This window comes from Podarcis filfolensis (genome assembly GCF_964270895.1).
Source record: "Podarcis filfolensis genome assembly, chromosome: 9".
Classification (NCBI taxonomy): Eukaryota; Metazoa; Chordata; class Lepidosauria; order Squamata; family Lacertidae; genus Podarcis; species Podarcis filfolensis.
Genome location: NC_139610.1, coordinates 73,419,903 through 73,439,601, shown reverse-complemented (window position 1 = coordinate 73,439,601; position 19,699 = coordinate 73,419,903). Strand labels below are relative to the sequence as shown.

General features: G+C 46.1%; 1 protein-coding gene across 3 annotated transcripts in view; it reads left to right on the top strand.

The window, feature by feature from the left end:
- ADAM33 (ADAM metallopeptidase domain 33) overlaps positions 1 to 19,699 on the top strand; it is a 94,369-nt gene that overhangs the window by 27,288 nt on the left and 47,382 nt on the right. For 2 of the 3 annotated variants that reach the window (XR_014538424.1, XM_083571122.1), the window contains exon 4: positions 18,434 to 18,512. Coding sequence is in view for 2 of the 3 variants with exons in the window: in XM_083571122.1 (XP_083427248.1) it covers positions 18,434 to 18,512 (79 nt within the window). In the remaining variant the exon portion in view is untranslated. The remainder of the gene's footprint in view (positions 1 to 18,433; positions 18,513 to 19,699) is intronic. The other variant, XM_083571123.1, reaches the window with a different exon arrangement.

The following is a 19,699-nucleotide window of genomic DNA, read 5'->3' as shown; positions in this document are numbered from 1 at the left end:
TTCTATTTTACTTAATATATGTGGGGTTTTGTGTCAGTGTTGCTTGTGCAGGTTCTCTGCTGTTCATTTGTGTTCCTTTGGTGGTGAGAGAGGTTGGGGTTGGCCTCAGGTGTGGTTGTTCATTTGTGGTTGGCTGTGGTAGTTTTTGTTTTCATGTGTGAGTGGGGTGGGTGCGTGTTTTGGATCAGGTTAGCCATATTGATTTGTACGCTGTTGGTGGATTTTTGTCGTTGTCTTGTTGGGCTGTGTATGTGATAAAGGGGAGCCATACCGGGGTGAAGGCGTCTTCTTGTGTTTGTCCCCGTGTCAGTTTTGGTTTATTGGTTAATTTTTCTAGTAGGGCTGTTTCTTGTACTATTTGGTACCATTGGTCCATGCTTCCTCCTGACAGGTCTCTCCAGTGTCTGGCTATGATGATTCTGGCTGTGGAAAGTACCATATTTTTCGCTCTATAGGACGCACTTTCCCCCTCCAAAAATTAAGGGGAAATGTGTGTGCGTCCTATGGAGCGAATGCAGGCTCTTTGGCTTCAGCGATAGCAACGCAAAGCCTCCGAAGTGCAGAGGGAGAGCTCCCCCTGCACTCCGGAGGCTTCACGTTGCTTTTGCTGAAGCCGCCTGAAGCCCCCGGAGCGCAGCCGGAACTCCCGCTGTGCTCCGGGGGCTTCAGACAGCTATCCACAAGCCTTCAGAGCGCAGCAGGAGTTCCCGCTGCGCTCTGAAGGCTTGCGGATAGCCGTCTGAAGCCTGGAGAGTGAGAGGGGTCAGTGCACACCGATCCCTCTTGCTCTCCAGGCTTCTCTTCGCTGGAGAGGTGCTGCACAGTTTTCCCTCTCTGCACAGCACCCCTTCAGCGAAGGGGGGGGGGAAGAAATGGAAGGGGCTCCGTTTCTCCTGCCGCTTCGCTGAAGGGGCACTGAGCAGAGAGGGGGATAATTTTTTTTTCCTGTTCTCCGCCTCCTATGGTCTGGTGCGTCCTATAGAGCAAAAAATACGGTAGGTGGGTTATGAGTTCTTTGTGGTGTAAGTGGGCATTATTGTCTTCCCATAATGCAGCGTTAAACTGCGGGATCTCCTCTCAAAGGAAGCAGAGGTTGGATGGCTTTAGAAGATCAAACAAATTCATGGAGGATGAGTCTCTCGGCGGCTACAAGCCATTGTGGCTCAACTCTGCCTCCACAATCTGAGGCAGGAATGCTTCCGAATGCCAGGGACTGGAAATCACAGGAGCGGAGAGTTGCTTTGGGCTTGGACCATGCTTGCTGCTTTCCCATAATGGGCATCTGATTGGCCACAGTGAGAACAGGACCCTGGACTAGATGGTCCATTTGGGCCTGATCCCTATCAGTGTTTTCAAAAAGAAAATGTCCTCCTCTTATAACTTGTCTTGCCAAGGACACCAGAGCATCGCTCAGCACCTAAAAGACTACTGTCCTTGAAGCTCTGCCTCCATGGTCAGAAGCAGCAATGCTGAGACATACAGATGGCGCTGTGGTCTAAACCACTGAGCTTCTTGGGCTTGCCGATCAGAAGGTTGGCGGTTCGAATCCCTGCGACGGGGTGAGCTCCTGCTGCTCTGTCCTAGCTCCTGCCAACCTAATAATAAATAATAATAATAAAATTTATTTATACCTCACCCTTCCCAGCCAAGACTGGGCTCAGGGTGGCTAACACCAGGTATAAAAACAATTGATTGAAATACAACTTAAAAAACAATATTAAAATACAGCATTAAAATACAGCCTCATTTCAGTAGAAACTTAAATCAAATCAAACCTAGCAGTTCGAAGGCATGTCAGTGCAAGTAGATAAATAGGCACCACTGCGGCGGGAAGGTGGACGGCGTTTCCGTGTGCTCTGGTTTCCGTCATGGTGTCCCTTTGCGCCAGAAGTGGTTTTGCCATGCTGGCCACCTGACCCAGAAAGCTGTCTGTGGACAAACACCAGATCCCTCGGCCTGAAAAATGAGATGAGTGCCGCACCCCATAGTTGCCTTTGACTGGACTTAACCGTCCAGGGGTCCTTGACCGTTTACCTTACCTGCTGGAAACCGCAGGAGCAGAGAGTTGCTTTTGTGCGTGCATCCTGCTTGCTGGTTTCCTTTAGTGGGCATCTGGTTGGCCGCAGAGCAAAACCCTGGACTAGATGGGCCATTTGGTCCTGATGCATATTGGTGTTTTCAAAAAGAAAAAGTCCTCCTCTTATAACTCTCAGGAGTGTCTTGCCAAGGACATCAGAGCATCGCTCGGCACCCAAAAGACACAACAGATTAATCACTAGGGTGTGAAATGAAGAGAGACATTACACTGGCCTCCCCCAACCTGCTGCCCTGCAGAGCTGGAGGGCGCCGGGTTGGCAAAGCCTTGATTTGCAAGATTAACCGTCTGAACTGGAATCTGCCCGGAACCCTCCTTGCCACCCGGATCACCTTCTCTTTTGGCCGCCAACTGCAGCCCCGTCGAAATGCACGGTTGTGAAAACATACAAGAACGGAGCTGGTTTTGATTTGGGGGGAAGTTGAGCTCACAAGGAGAGAGAGAGTTTGACAGGCTCGCTTGAGTTTCTGCCGTCGGGGCACAGCCAAGTCCTGCAAACTGGGGGGAATTTGCAGCTGGGGAAAAGGGGGTTTTCTTGGATGGGAGGGAGACAACCAGGACCAGGTGGAACTTGAAGAAGTGGCAGTATGTGCCATTGGAAAAGAATGTGGTTTTCTCTTCTGAGGAAAGGAAGCAGCAATGAATCAACTTGTTGCTTTTCTGTGGTCAGTCTGCATCTGTGCTTCGACGATATCCATGCTAGCGGGAGCTGACAGGAGCTGTATTGCAAATCAAGGGGACCCCCAGGTTAGGGCTAGAGGTTTTTTTAAGAATGCTCCCTTTCAACACATTTTCGGATGCCGGCTTCTAAGATGAAGAACGGTGGGGCTTGCTATGGAAATCGTAACCACTGCGTGATCAAGCTCAGTTGGATAGATCCTTCGGTTCAAGCATGAGGGTGATAATGCCAAGGTTGCAGGTTCGAACCCTGTAGGCAGTGCCGGATTTAGGTATAAGCTAAACAAGGGACACGGGTGGCGCTGTGGGTTAAACCACAGAGCCTAGGGCTTGCCAATCAGAAGGTCGGCAGTTCGAATCCCCACGACGGGGTGAGCTCCCGTTGCTCGGTCCCTGCTCCTGCCAACCTAGCAGTTCGAAAGTACGTCAAAGTGCAAGTAGAGAAATAGGTACCGCTCCAGTGGGAAGGTAAACGGCGTTTCTATGCACTGCTCTGGTTCGCCAGAAGCGGCTTAGTCATGCTGGCCACATTGTAGCACCCTGCTTGTGGTTAACGCTTAGCTGGAATGAAATATTCAATGCAGCAATAGAGAAATTAAAATAATAATTTATTTGTCAGACAAATAAATGAGAGACACAGTGGTATATGGTTACCAAAGCTCTGCCCACTCCAGCCCTGATGGTCAGCACTTATATTTCCTCAGCCCAGCCCCCTTGCTCCTCCTTTGGCTGCCTCTGTCCAATCAGCCTGGCTGAAATTCCTATTGGCTGTTTGCTAGAACCAATCATAAAAGATACACCCATTTCCTATTACCTTTTATGGGAGACAAAGAGCTATATTTCCTTCTATTTATAAATGGCAAACAAGTAGCCATATATCTTACATTTGCCTCAACAAGGCACCTTAATTATCAGATCACCTCTTGCCCTTCTTGCCCTTTTGCCCTCCAAAACAGATGGCTAATGGTTTTAAATTTTTATCTTAAACAGAGGTCAGAGATCTTGGGTTCACATTCTCACACACCATCAATGAAAGATCTCCTTCTCTGGAGGTCTTTAAGCAGAGGCTTGACAACCATATGTCAGGAGTGCTCTGATGGTGTTTCCTGCTTGGCAGGGGGTTGGACTCGATGGCCCTTGTGGTCTCTTCCAACTCCATGATTCTATGATTCTATGAAATAAGAATCTAACATAAGAATCTAACATTTCTTACTTTCTAAATCCTTTGCATAATTACATTTAAGCCAATATATTTCATACATAACATATATAGATTTTTAGAAGCAAAGGCCTTTTCTAAGTAAAAACTTCTTCAGTTTACAACCCCCTTTCCTGGCCAGTTGGTTTTCCCATTAGCTCTTGCCCTTTAACCTGTGGCTCAAGTCTCTAATGGGAGACACATGGTATTATATTTTGTTAAACAATGAATCCTACTATTTACCAACTCTTAATTAGTGCTTTTGCAGCTTGATTGTATTCTGTAGGGTCAGTAACCTAGTAACCTTTGCTCTCAGCCTGTAATTCCCTTTTTACAACTTTGAGAATTTTGGCTCCTGCTATAAATCAGGGGGCCCTTGTCCAGGAGGATAAACATCTGCCAAAAGTCTTTTAGACAGCTGGTCTTCTGCCTGGCATTAAAAACACACAAGCATCTGCAAATATATATATATATATATATAGCTCATTTTAAAATACAAGTCTTGATCAGATGCCTCAACATGACCCGGAAGCTGTATGCCGGCTCCCTCAGCCAATAAAGCGAGATGAGCGCCCCAACCCCAGAGTCGGCCACAACTGGACCTCATGGTCAGGGGTGCCTTTACCTTTTTAAACAAGCTATAGCTTAGGGCTCCACTCTCTTGGGGGCCCCCAAAAAATTAAAAGGAAAAAGCCTGGATGTACATTTCCAAAATATAAGATAAAAAACAAACAAAACCTACATACAGCAACAGTGTTTTGTATTGTGTAGGCTCCTATGATGTTAGTCATGGGCCTCACCTGCTCCCTAAAATATCACTGGTTTGCTCATTTCTATATATAGGGTGCCTATATTCTACATGGACTGGTTGCATCGCAACGTGTGCAACTTGCTTTAGATACCTCTTAGGTCCATAAATTACCATATAGCATATATTCAACACAGAAAACAGCGACAATTTGTTGTTGACAAAGGACAGCTGGACATAAAAAGGGCCCCATTACCTTCAGGAGCTGAGGGCCTCGTCAAACCTAAATCTGGCCCTGCTCATAGGCAACAGCTGCATTTTCCTGCATTGCGGAGGGTTGGACTAGATGATCCTTAGGGTTCCTTCCAACCCCACAAATCTATGATTTTAAGATATGCAAACATCAGCAGTCTTCGGAAATGTGCATAATTGATCTTCACAGGTGATAGCAAGTCATCTTCCGAGTCTGTTTGAGTAGCCAGAGGTCAGCAAACCTTTTCAGCAGGGGGCCGGTTCACTGTTCCTCAGACCTTGTGGGGGGCCAGACAATATTTTTTTTGGGGGGGGGGGAATGAACGAATTCCTGTGCCCCACAAATAACCCAGAGATGCATTTTAAATAAAAGGACACATTCTACTCATGTAAAAACACACTGATTCCCGGACCGTCCACGGGCCTGATTTAGAAGGTGATTGGGCCGGATCCGGCCCCCAGGCCTTACTTCGCCTACCCATGGAGTAGCCCTTCTATGAAATAGGGATAATTAAGACACAGGGCTCTGGGTGACAAGAGTTAAATAGATGGAAAGGGAGGAACCAAGTTATAAAAGAGTTTTTTTTTTAAGCATAGAGAGCCAGAGAGAAGTGACTAATTACATTACAATGAGGTTTTTTTTCCATTCCTTGGCCCTCCCCAGACTTTTCTGCCTCCAGGGATGAAATTACACCCATCCCCAAATCCAAATCCAGCTGTTTGGCTTGGGCCAGCCCTATGTAGCTGCCATCGTAGCTATTCCTATTGGTATTGATTAATTTCTATGCTGCAAACTCAAATATATATCTGTACGGTGTACGGAATCCTGATTAAAACCAAAAACAGTGTAACAAATAAAATCAAGCAGAAGACTTTTAACGAAACAGAAATGCAAACTCACAAAAGGGGTCATCTGACAAGGTTGTAAAAACGATAAAATCGTAAGATCTAGGTCTTCCCCCCCCAAAAATACCCCTCCCTTCTATTCAGAAAACAACAGCAGTCTTCTAGGAAGTAAGAATTACTGAGTTCAATGGACCTACTCCCAGCTCCAGATGTGTCTAGGATTTCAGCCCAAATCTGTTGCTGATGTCCCAGCCTGACTCTCCCAACCCCCCATTAAATGCATGGCTTCTCTGACTACATGATCAGTTTTTTGGCTTTGAAATGCACCATAAAATGGCTTTTGTCTTCCAAGAACTGCAATATAACTGTTGCTGCATAAATGAAAACCCAGGAGACTTGATGGGTGGAATGAAACGAGGAACCAAAGAAAAGCCTTGCTGGATCAAGCCAACGGCCAATGTAGTCCAGGATCCGGTTCTCACGAGGGCCAATCGGATGCTTCAATGGGAAACCAGCAAGCAGGATTCGAATACAAGAGCCCTCTCCCCCCTCTTGTGGTTTCCAGCAGCTATGTTGTGCCTCCAAAAGTCAGGGGCAGTGATGCTTCTGAAGAGCAGTTTCTGGAAACCACAGGAGGGGTCTTGTGTTCAAATCCTGCTTGCGGGCTTCTCATTGGGGCATCCGATTGGCCACTACAAGAACAGGATCTTGGACCAGATGGGCCATGGGCCTGATCTGAAGTTTCTTCTTACGCCTCCGTGGAAGCAGAGCACAGTTATCCTGGCTACTAGCAATCAATGAATTTGATTCCCTTGCATGAATTTGTCCCGTCCTCTTTTAAAGGTGTCCAAACTTTGCTTTTAAAATAAAAATTTATATATATATATATATATATATATATATATATATATATATATATATATATAAAAAATAAATGTTTATAAATGTACCAACGAAGTGCATACATAGATGTGTGGACCACATGTCTGGAGCAGCACAGGACGACCGCCCTGGAACCATTTTGACTCCCAAACTGACCAAATGTTTTCTCTGCAAGGTTGAAGGAAAATGGAAAAGCCTCCCCATTGTCTTTTCCTTCACAAATCCTGTCTTAAGGGCATGTCTGTGTATGAATAGGGTGAGCCTGTGACTTGGCTCAGGAACTAAGTATTTATCATTACAAAAGACTGGCCAGGCTCCCCAGGGTATCCAATCAAGTCAGCATTAACAGGTCACCTGCCAGACAGGAGGTAAACAACGCACTCAGATTTCTGTTGTAGACCTCCCTTTCTCTGTTGTATGTATGATGTGTCTGGGGGCAATTAAAAATGTCTATATAAGGGCAGGCACACCTTGGTTCGGGGTCCTCCTCCTTTCCTGCGTGTGAGGGGAGCACCCTGTTTCAACAGTTCAATAAAGATCAGGCTTACGATCTGCTTTGCTTCTCAATATTCTCTGGTTGGCCTCTGTTATTTTCTCTGACCGATGGAGAACCTTCAAAGGACTCTATAAGGGCTCTTGTATCCCCCATAAGGGAATAAGGGCAGATTTTTGTTTATTACACTTGGCATGGGGCGTCTCTTATGAGAACTTTTTTCAAAATGGCTGCTGCTGACCGTGGGCGCCAGTTCGCTCCTGGTGTTCCCTCAAATGGCTTCCCTCCGTGCACCCGAGCATTTGGGTTCCTGCTTCCATTACAGAGGGGCTGGCGGGAATTCTTTTCTCAAATCTAAGGGCGGCTTGTGCAACCTCTGCTGTTTGGGTCCTACGGGGCTTAGATGGGACGAAACGTGCCAAGAGTTAAAGTAAACATATTTTCTTGAGCTGGAGTCATAATCAGACTAAACACCAGCAGTTGAGCTGGAAACACCAGCAATGCAGTTCTCGCTTTGCAAACATTGTGGTCAGCCTGTCCGAGGTTTTCTTTGCAAACAGGACAACCACAGCAAACAGCTTTAGCGACACAGCAAATGGCAGGTCTTAAAATCTGCAGCTCGAACGGCACAGCCCTGTAATCACAGCACCATTGCAACACAGACCAGATGAGCAAGAACAGATTTGTCATCCTTCTGCATTATTATTATTATTATTATTATTATTATTATTATTATTATTATTATTAATATCCTGCCCACCTGGCTGGGTTGACCCAGCCACTCTAGGCAGCTTCCAACAAAAGATTAAAAATACAACAAAACAACAAACATTAAAAACTTCCCTAAACAGGGCTGCCTTCAGTTATCTTCTAAAAGTTTGTTACAGTGGTACCTCGGGTTAAGTACTTAATTCATTCCAGAGGTCCGTACTTAACCTGAAACTGTTCTTAACTGAAGCACCACTTTAGCTAATGGGGCCTCCTGCTGCTGCCGCGCCGCCGGAGCACGATTTCTGTTCTCATCCTGAAGCAAAGTTCTTAACCTGAAGCACTATTTCTGGGTTAGCAGAGTCTGTAACCTGAAGCGTATGTAACCTGAAGCGTATGTAACCCGAGGTACCACTGTTTATTTCCTTGGCATTCCACAGGGCGGCATTCCACAGAGCGGGTGCCACTACCAAGAAGGCCCTCTGCCTGGTTCCCTGTAACCTCACTTCTCGCAGTGAGGGAACCACCAGAAGGCCCTCGGAGCTGGACCTCAGTGTCCGGGCTGAACAATGGGGGTGGAGATGCTCCTTCAGGTATACTGGGCTATTATGCATAGCTTCGATCTATCTTGTGCAAAGTGCTAACAGCCCAGGAATACTGTTCAGCTTCCCAATAGAACAATTGCACATCTCCTTCCTTTCCTTTCTCCCTGTTGGATGACTCTGCCCTGCTCGCTGCCCTTTGCAAGACCTTAGCTCCCAGCTATCTGAGAAGGAGCTGCCAAACTCACAGAGTGGTTCATCTCACTGTGTTTTAGTTTTAGGGCTCATCGACACTGATGTTTGTCCTGCCGCTTTCCCTTGGGGGAACCCGCGGTGGAGTGCTGAATCAGAACAAATGGCAGGGGTTTTCCTTGGATTGCTGTTCCGATTTAGTGCTAAAGAGCAGGTTTTCTAGGCGAAAGCGGCAGAGCAAAGGCGAAACCGCTTTGACCCCATGCTTTTCTAGGCACAGGGCAAGCAGGAATGTGGATGAAACCCTTGGTTTCTGGGCTCCATTCAAAGTCCTGGCTTTGACCTCTGAAGCCTTTGGCAGACCAGGCCCCCAATATCTCAAGGACTGCCTTTCCCCCCAGGAATTGACCCGGACCCTGCACTTGTCCCCCAAAGCCCTTCTCTTTGTGCCCAGAGGCTGGCAACACGAGAAAAGGGCCTTTTCAGTGGTAGCTCCCTGCTTATGGAATGCATTCCCCATGGAGGATATCTTTCTCTCTCTTTTTGGTGCAAGGGAAAAGCTCTCCTTTTTACACAGGATTTTGGCTTTTCACTTGAAGGGTTTCAGGTATTTGTGGCCTCTTTTAGAGATCTGTCTTTTGCTTGTACGGGTGTGGGGTTTTTCTCCAGCGGTTTTTATTGGATGAGTTTGTTGCAGTTGCTTGTGGTGTTTCAGTGGTGTGTGTTTTTGATTGCTTTTTGAGAGGACTAATAATCATCATAATTTCTAGCTGAGCTTTCTAGGCCAGTTTCCGGTAACCATCGATAAGAATGTTTAGGAAAAACATTACCAGGGAGGTGAAATTAATAGCAGCAAAATTCTAAACCGAAACTTCTGTTTCCAAACCTAGCACCTTCTGATCCGGGTGAGGTCTTCGCGCAGTCTTCACGTTTGTGATCACTTCTGTCCCTCTGAAACAATTTCTGGAGGTGTTTTGGGTCTTGCCCTGCAGCCAAGAACGCTGCTCTCTCCTGGACCGCAGTGTCTTTTGGTTCCCGACAACCTCCACTCGCTGCACATTCTGGAATGTTATTTCATTTCTTTTATACATAAATGGATTTGTCGAGGGGCTGGGGGGGCGGTTTGTCACGGAGGGAGAGGCGAGGAGGAAAGCAGAGAAAAACAAACAGAGTCGAGACTCTGCTAATGCTCACGGCGGCTGCCAGCACCCCTGCCGAAAAACCTCGCTTAGCTTGGAGAGCAGCCGAGGCAGGAAGTGTTTGGGAGATAGACTTGAGTTTGGAAAGCCCTGCCAAGGTTGGAGAGTTTGTTGCGGCTCTAGCTTGCTCTCTCCGAAGTAGTCAGGAGAAGACGAGAGAGGAAGGAGATCACAGAACCATAGAATCGCAGGACCCCTAGATGACCTCTGTTTCTGAGCTTACCACTCTGTAAGCCGGACGGGGACGGGTGTGGGGTGCAAGCTTGCCGAAGATGCCTCAGAGATTTGGTCCTCCCAGAGCTCCCTCTTCCCATGCAAACTGCCCAGAATAGGAGGCTGGTCCATGAGGGCAGTGCCGCATCGACCTTGACTTAAACCTCTCAGTGGGTGGCTCTACCTGTTGTTGGCTCTGGCGCCCCCTACTGCTGGTCTCCACGCCTTTTGTCCAACCGGTCTCAATGAGCCCCAGGCCCCGCCTATGCGCCAGGATCGCATTGCCCCAGTTCAACTCTAAATGGCGATGTTTAAGCTGCTGGGAAGGTGGGCTTTGAGAGCCCACAACCCTGTGAGGTTGTCCGTTCTGCAGTCAAGCAGTGTCACAGAGGCAACAAGCTAACTCTCTCCCTTCCATCCCACAGACCCGATCTAAATTGCCACAAAGACCCCTCTGGTTTTTGAGAAAGAAAAATAGGATTGGGATCAGTGCACCCGAAGCTCTCCTCCCACCAACACGGCACATCTGATGCCTGCAAACTGAGACCAGGCACCCTTTGGAAACCCCAATCCTACAACACTGTAGATAGATAGATAGATAGATAGACAGACAGACAGACAGACAGACAGACAGACAGACCCCCGTTGGGGTGGGGAAACAGACAAAAATAACCCAGCTTGTGTTTTTGCTAGGAGATAAATCTAAAGCAGTGTTGGCCAAACTTGGGTCTCCTGCTGTTTTGGGACTACAATTCCCATCATCCCTGACCACTGGGTCCTGTTAGCTAGGGACGATGGGAGCTGTAGTCCCAAAACAGCTGGAGGGCCAAGTTTGGCCAAGACTGATCTAAAGAACCTCAGGCGTTTTCTAAACATTTAGAAACAAGAAGGGGCTTGGGGAAATCAGGGAGCTTTGCAACGATTTGCAATGCAGCTAGAGAGAAGCAGCACGGGAGCTGGCTGCAGGTTTCATCCCGGAATGGGACAGCGGAATATTCCTGCAGGGGGTGGGACTAGTTGAATCTCAGGATCCCTTTCCAGGTCTACAATTCTATGATTTTGTGCAGCTAACCTTTCGAGGGAGTCTGTTCCACTGTCACATACTTCTCAACGCCAGAAAGTTCTTCCTTACGCCTAGTCTTTCTGATGTTCTGGGTTGGCATGGTGATGGCTGGGGTTACCTGTTTTTGATCTCTTTCCCTTATCCTTCATTCGTCTATTACAGACCCTCCAAGTGTCCCTATTTTCCAGGGACAACCCTGGATTTACAGAAGCCCTCCTAGTTTCTAATCTGAGCCCGAAATGTTCCTTAGGATGTCCCTATTTTCCCTGGATAAATGTTGGAGGGTACAGAGTTTTGTGACCCCCGAGCCAAGGAGATAAGTAATTATACAACCTTTAGAAGACATCTGATGGCAGCCTTGTATGGGGAAGTTTTTGGTTTTTTAATGTCTAATGTTTTGTTATCTTTTATGTATGTTGGCTGGGCAACCCAGTCAGATGGGTGGAGTACAAGTAAATAATAATAATAATAATAATAATAATAATAATAATAATAATAATAATGTGATTATGATTATGATTATGATGAGAACATGATGCTGGATGAGATGTGCTTGATCCAGCAGAATCTTCTCACCTTCTTATGGTAAACTCTTTGCCTAATTTAAAAAACGGAGATCTGCATTGTTCTCTCTTTCTCCCTGAACATGACTAGTGAGGTCACAGGCAGGCTGGGAGCGGCTGCCGAGACCATATAACACCGGTCCTGAAAGCCCTACACTGGCTCCCAGTACGTTTCCGAGTGCAATTCAAAGTGTTGGTGCTGACCTTGAAAGCCCTAAACGGCCTCGGCCCAGTAGACCTGAAGGAGCATCTCCACCCCCATTGTTCAGCCTGGACACTGAGGTCCAGCGCCGAGGTTCCCTTGCTGTGAGACGTGAGGTTACAGGGAACCAGGCAGAGGGCCTTCTCAGTGGTGGTACCCGCCCTGTGGAACGCCCTCCCATCAGGTGTCAAGGAAATAAACAGCTATCTGACATTTAGAAGACATCTGAAGGCAGCCCTGTTTAGGGAAGTTTTTAATGTTTGATTTTATTTTTAATATTCTGTTGGGAGCCGCCCAGAGTGGCTGGGGAAACCCAGCCAGATGGGTGGGATATGTATGTATGTATGTATGTATGTATGAATAAATAAATAAATTTATTGCTAGCTACTTTCTGAGAAGTCTGTGGCTGTTGAGGTGTAGATGAGGAGACTGGGGTATTTTGGGGGAAGTTTGGTTAGGAGTTTTTGCTGTTGTTACTGATATTAACTGATATTACTGATATTAACTTTTTCTGTCTTTATTTTTATGTGGAAATTGTTCAGTTGGGTTATGCAGTTTTTCATGTGTTTTATTTGTTTTTATGACAGCTTTGCTATATTTGCGATTATGTATATCTTGTCGTATTTTAAGCTTCCTTGAGCATTGTTTTAACTGTGGAAAGGTGGCATACACATAAAATGACGGTGATGATGTTGCCAGCTCAGCGAGGAGACTGGCTCGCTCCTCAGGGGAAAAAGTCACAAGTGCACAATGCGTTTGGGATGGCTTTAAAACGAAATAAAAGGCATTGGGCGCGGGAAGTTTCCTGCCCCTATTGTTCACTGGCTGTCTTGAAGGTACATTCTTTCACCTTTGGTGGACGTGCCCAAAGATTAAGGCTTTCTGGGAAATGATTTATAATGAAATGAAAAAGGTATTTAAGTATACCTTCTTGAAGAAACCAGAGGCTTTTCTCTTGGGCATAGTCGGCCATTTGGTGCCAAAGAAGGACAGAACTTTTTTTATGTATGCTACAACAGCAGCAAGAATACTTATAGCAAAGCACTGGAAGACGCAAGATCTACCCACTCTGGAAGAATGGCAGATGAAGTTGATTGACTGTATGGGACTGGCAGAAATGACCGGCAGAATCCGCGACCAGGGAGAAGAGTCGGCAGAAGAAGATTGGAAGAAATTTAAGGACTATTTACAGAAATATTGCAAAATTAATGAACTTTGAAAGATGCTGGATTGAATTTATGTGGTCTCTAGCTGTTATGATAAAAAGAACTGGGATAAATATTGTTTAAGTTATAAAATTTAAAAAGTTGATTGGAAAATAAGGTGTTAGTTAAAAGGAATGTTAAGAGATTAGGATTTGCTGGATAAACAATTTGAACTAGAAAACAAGAAGGGGAGGTATGAGGAAGTCAAAGAAACATGTTATTGAAAATTGAAAAAAAAATAATATTGTTCACTGGCTGTGAAGTGTGTGGCTTCCTTTTGCAATTCACCCACCCACAGTTTCTCACTCATTCTCTCCCCCTGGCTCAAATCAAAACAGCCCAGAAACTATGGATTCAGATGAGATGCTATTCCTGTTCTGGAACATTCATGAACCTTTATGAACCTTCAGGTGCTGGGAATTTTTACTACACCTAACCGAGAGAAAGCAGACAGAGAAAAGCATTTCTCCTTATCTCTCACAACACTAGGACATCACAGGACATGCCGTGAAGCTGAGGAGGGAGGTTTATTGGTTTGTGTTTTTCTCTTCCAGTTTTTATCCTGGGTCTTGTGTTTTTCTGATGTGTTTTACGTCGTGAACCGCCCTGAGATGTGCGGATGAAGAGTGGCGTACCAATTTAAAAAATAACGATGATAATAAGGTTGGGAGATTTGGGACAGACAAAAGGCAGTCCCTCTGCACACAGGCACGTGATGTAAACTCTGGAACTCACTGCCACAAGATGGTGCCCAATGGTCGCCAACGTGGACGGATTTAAAGGGGGATTAGGCAATTTCATGAGGACAAAGCTATCGCTGGCTGCTAGCTGTGACACTTAGGCACTCTTCTTTCAAGGCTGGAGATAGTAATCACCACTTGCTAGAAACCACAGGTGAAGAGAATGCTCAAATCCTGCTTGCAGACTTCCCCTTGTGGCAACTGGTTGTGCACTGGGAGAGCAAGATGCTGGGCTCCATTGGACCTTTGGCCTCATCCAACAGGGCTTTCATTTGATGCCCAGTATCTCCACATAGGACCAAGAATGACCCGTACCTGAAACCCCCAGGGAAAGGCAGCTTCCTACATTACCAGGATTTCAAAGGCAGAACTGATCAGCTTTGGCTGGTGGCCCAGCTATGCCCCCATCTGGACAGGGATAGCCTAACTACTGTTGTCTGTGCTCAAGTAACCTCAAGGTTAGATTACTGCAATGCGTTATACGTAGGACTGCCTCTGAAGACGGTTCCGAAACTTCAGCTAGTGCAGAATTCAGCAGCCAGGTTGCTCACCAGAGCAAGATAGTTTGAGCATATGACACCGATCATGGTCCGACTGCACTGGCTACCAATGAATTTCTGGGCCCAATTCAAAGTGCTGGTTTTGACCTATAGGGCCTCAGGTCTGCAGTACCTCAAGGATCGCCTCTCTCCATATGAACCTACCCGGACCCTGAGACCGTCTTCTGAGGCCCTCCTTCGTGTGCCTCCTCCTCGAGAGATCTGGAGGGTGGCAACACGAGAACAGGGCCTGCTCTGCAGTGGCTCCCCATCTGTGGAATGCTCTCCCTAGGGAAGTTCGCCTGGTGCTTTCATTATAGACCTCTAGGCGCCCGGCAAACACGTTCCTTTTCAACCACGCCTTTGGTTGATCTTATTGACACCCAACGCTCTTTTAGAATGTGGCTTTCTGGGTGTGGGGGTTATTGCTTTTGGTTTGATTTTGTATGTTGTGGTCTTCTTGTGAACTGCCCTGAGACCTCCGGGTATAGGGCGATGTATAAGTTGAAAGGTTTGTATAGTTAAAGCTATGGTTTTCCCAGTAGTGATGTATGGAAGTGAGACCTGGACCATAAAGAAGGCTGATCGCTGAAGAATTGATGCTTTTCAATTATGGTGCTGGAGGAGACTCTTGAGAGTCCCATGGACTGCAAGAAGATCAAACCTCTCCATTCTGAAGGAAATCAGCCCTGAGTGCTCACTGGAAGGACAGATCGTGAAGCTGAGGTTCCAAGACTTTGGCCCCCTCATGAGAAGAGAAGACTCCCTGGAAAAGACCCTGATGTTGGGAAAGATGGAGGGCACAAGGAGAAGGGGACGACAGAGGACGAGATGGTGGGACAGTGTTCTCGAAGCTACCAGCATGAGTTTGACCAAACTGCGGGAGGCGGTGGAAGACAGGGGTGCCTGGTGTGCTCTGGTCCATGGGGTCACGAAGAGTCGGGCACGACTAAATGACTAAACAACAAAATAAGTTGAATGAATAATAATAATACAGTGGACGCTCGGTTTGCGAACGTGATCTGTGCAGGATGCACGTTCGCAACCCGCAGCGTCCGCAACCCACAGTGGCACATCTGTGCATGCTCAGGTTGCGATTCTGCACTTCTGCGCATGAGCAAAGTGCAATTTAGCACTTCTGCGCATGCTCAACTGCTGAAACCCGGAAGTAACCCGTTCTGGTACTTCCGGGTTTCGGCGTGTCTGTAACCCGAATAAATGCAACCTAAAGGTATGACTGTAATAATAATAGGTGTCTGGGGGAATCCAGGCACTTTGTATTTGACCTTAGGGAAGTCAATTGAAAAATCACTTTTTTTGGCGTCTTTTGGGGGGTCTTCCTAAAAAAGAGCTCAGCAGCTTTTGGAGTGTCCTGGTTTTTTTACTTCTTGAAATTTGGCAGCCCTATAAGGTACTGTATGAAGAAAGACTTCGTTTGGTTTGCCCTGCCGTTATCGGCCCTGGAGAAGAGGAAGAAAAGTAAATTTTCTCTGCTCAGATTTGTAAGGTTCCTTCATGTCTTTTCCCTTGAAAGTCTTTCCTCCGGCTAAGCTGAAAAGCCCCCGAACGCTTTACCCTTTCCTTGCGGAAAAGGCAGCGTCTATCCCACCCCGGTTGTCTAGGGAGCCCTCGTCGGAGAGCAAAGCCATCTTGACTTTTGCGTCTCGAAAGAGCCTGGGAAAAAAGAGCAGGCCTTGCTGTTATCTGCTGGGTCTCCCCCACCCACCGCCCGCCCCATGGCAGCCCCCCACCCCAAAGAAAAAAGCTTGTAGTGAATCCCATCGCTGCCTTTTTCCCACAGCTGTCCGCTGTCTCTCAACAGCCGTGCTGGGAGGCTCAGGGAATGACATCCAGCTCAGCTTTGCCTCTGACAAATCACTTCCCGATGTTGGAGAGGATGATAAAAAGCCAGGAATGGAGACAAGAGCATTAATCAAAAGCAGAGGCCGGCATGAATTCTGAGTCTCTCCCTCCCTTGCCTGGCTCCCCACTTTCCCTTCAGATCATCAATGGTGGGAGAAAACAGGCCCTTTGGAGAGGCGCTCGTGGGATCAACTTTGCTACTTGATCTGATAAAGGGAGGCGCCGAGCCGCTGTGAATTGTCAAAGTGGCTGGAGAAAGGTTTTTTTATCCCTCTCTCATCATTAGAACTCATGGACATTCAGTGAATGTTGAGAGATTGAGGACAGAGTAAAGGAAGTCCTTCACGCAGCATGTAATTAACCTGTGGAACTCCCTGCCACAGGCCAAGAGTCAGGGAGGAACCCCCAAGTTCACCCAGCGAGCTTCACGGCAATTCGAACCCTGGTCTCTCCCAGGTCCTGTTTATTTTTTTCTTTTCTATTTATTTATTACATTTTTATTGTTTATTGTTAATTGTTGCAAAATATTGCAAATACATACATATATATTTCAAATAAGCACATATACCTAAGAAAAGGAACAAAAGAGGAAGAAAAACAAAGAGAAAAAGAGAAAAAGAAAAGTTGGAAGAATTTCTCCCAAGTTTATTCTAGAAATATCTCAATAATAAAATTTCATTGATTGACTTCCATCGCTTACACTGCACTTCCTATATACATTTTAAGCAAGATTGTATCTGTTATTCCGTGTTCTTCCCTATACAATCTCACACAAATATTCTAATCAATAAGTTTTCTAAACCTATTTATTGATTACATTTGTAACCCACTGTTTAGATCTCAGGGTGATTCGCAGAGTAGTCTGACGCTCTAACCACTAAACCCCACTTCCTGCACCCGATCTGCTGCAGACGGACTCTCACAGTGAATCAGACAAATGGTCCCATCCTGCTCACTCTGAGCAACTCTCTTTCTAGGGCTGTGATGTCTGGAATTGCGCCACATCAGCCGACGTTACTCACCTCTCCTTAATCTATGAAAACCACTTAAGTCAGCTTTCCTGGGTAAAGGAATCATGCCTTAGTTATTTGAAACAAAATTAGTACCCAGGATCTACATCAGGGACTGGATGGGAAGGTTTTGCTTCATGAAATCATCCTCCCTCTCCATTCTTGTGCCTCCAGATGGATGGCCCTGAGTCAGGAACCCAGGGGGAAGGGCACGAGGAGTTAATCTCAGTGGTATTTTTTTGGGTGGGGGGGAATTGTGATTCATCAGAGAGAGATCCTCTCCCGGACTCCCCGGGTGCCTGGCTTAGCGAAAAAACTGCCACATCGCTCCATTTAAGGCAGTTCTTCAACTGACCCCTTTGGCTGTGTTTTGTGTTCTGAGTTTTGGGGGGTGGTGGGAAGAATTCCTGGTCTCTCGAATCCAAGGAAAATGGAGCGCCTTCTCTGTTAGTGGCGGCCTCGGTTCAGAAACATGCAAAAATCCTTTACTTAAGGCAGAGCCAAGTGGGATTTTGGGGGGGAATAAATGGCGTTCCAGTGCAACCAAGTGTTCCTGTGTGGACAGCCTATTTGTTGAGCGGCACCTGAATTTGTTTTATACGTGTGAAATATACTCGGAGTCGAGAGCGGATTTCATGCTCTTTATTCAGCTCATAGTGGTGAGGAGGAATGGACGTTCCCCCAGAATGTCTGCTTTATATACATTATTTACACAATGGGCCCCAGGTGATTGGCTAATTCCGGGATTCTCCTGTAGGCCAATCAGGTTGCGGATTCACTTCCACCTGGAGCTGGATTGGGTGGCTCCGGTGGACCAATCAGACTGCTGCATTCTGAATCCTATTGTTCTAGGGCCAATCAGACTGCTGCATTCTGGATCCTATTGTTCTAGGGCCAATCAGACTGCTGCATTCTGGATCCTATTCAACTCAGTACATAGCAATGTGCCATTGTTTTTGCATTTGCCACGGTTTTCTTTTTATATTTTATATTTCTTTTTATATTTTGTACACGGTTTCTGTTGCCTTCTGTTGAAAATGCTTTTAGAAGCTTCCTTATTCCTGCGGGGGCACAGGGTTGGGCTAGATGTCTCTTGGGTTCCCAACTCTACAAATCTGAAACATGAGTAATAATAAAAGGTTATGGATAGGAACATCATGCACATATTTCATCCGAGAACTCACTCTCCCTTTCTTTCCCAGCAGGCTGCTGTCACCAGATTATACGGAGACCCATTATGAAAAGGGGGGGCAGCCCACGACCATCTCACCCAACCTCACGGTAAGTAAGATGCGTCAGGCTGGGGAAATTGGCGATGTTGAGATGTGCAGTGCCAGGGCAGCGCTTAATTCCTTTATCAAGTGCATCAATGTGCCACCCAATGGCAGCCTTCTCTGGATTGCTTACAAAGAATAACACATGAAACGCAGTAACATGAGCTTTGAGGAGGAGGAAACCGCCAAACTGATAGAGAAGATAATAATAATAATAATAATAATAATAATAATAATAATAATAATTTGTTATTTATATCCCACCCTCCCCAGCCAAAGCCGGGCTCAGAGCGTCTAACAACAGTAAAAATAGCATAGTTTACATAAAATCCCAGTCAATTAATTGAAATACATTCTAAAATCAATTCAGAATCAAATTAATGGCAACCAGATAGAGCTGGACAGCAAGGATCAATTCAAAATGTGGGGGTTTTTGGGGTGTGTGTGTTGGTTATTGGGGTGTTGTTTTTATTTTGATTGTGTATTTTGTGGCTTTGTGTTTTGATTTTATTCCGTGAACTGCCCTGAGGCCTCCGGGTATAGGGCGGTATGTAAATTTAACAACAACAACAACAACAACAGAGTGATAAGTAAACAAATTCCAGCATAAAACAGAGAGGCAAAACAAGCTCATGCAGTGGGCACTGAATCCCAAGAGCAGGCGCCGGCAAAAATCACGATGCGGCGAGAACCAAGAAGCCAGCCATTGCCTGTACATCGCTCCATCCTTATTTCAGTTTAGCTGGTGGTATATCGCCGTGTTGGAAACCAGATACCTCGCAGTCCTATTTTCAAGCTGTTGTTCGTCTCAAGTTTCTAGTCCTTGTGGTTGCAGAGAAAAATTCACAAACATTCTTTCAGCTGGGGAAAGCTCATAAATTAGAATGGTCCCTCCATCTCAGTGCTGGGTGAAAAGGGTTTATTTGTGAAGATACAGAAACCCCAGGCTGGAGCAAATTAAGAGATTGCTTTGGAATGACTAATCCTGCAAACCAATCATAATTTTTTCACGACCACTTAACATGGCTTAGTTGGCCCTTAATTGGCTCATTGCGATCATTTATTGATTTTTAAAGCTCTGTAAGAATACACAATGTCCTGAAGTGTGGCCTAATGGCATGATTTTGGGAACTGGGGTTGGTAACGGGCTGGACAAGGGCCAATAGAGCCTGATAAAGACAGTTGTTGGTAAGT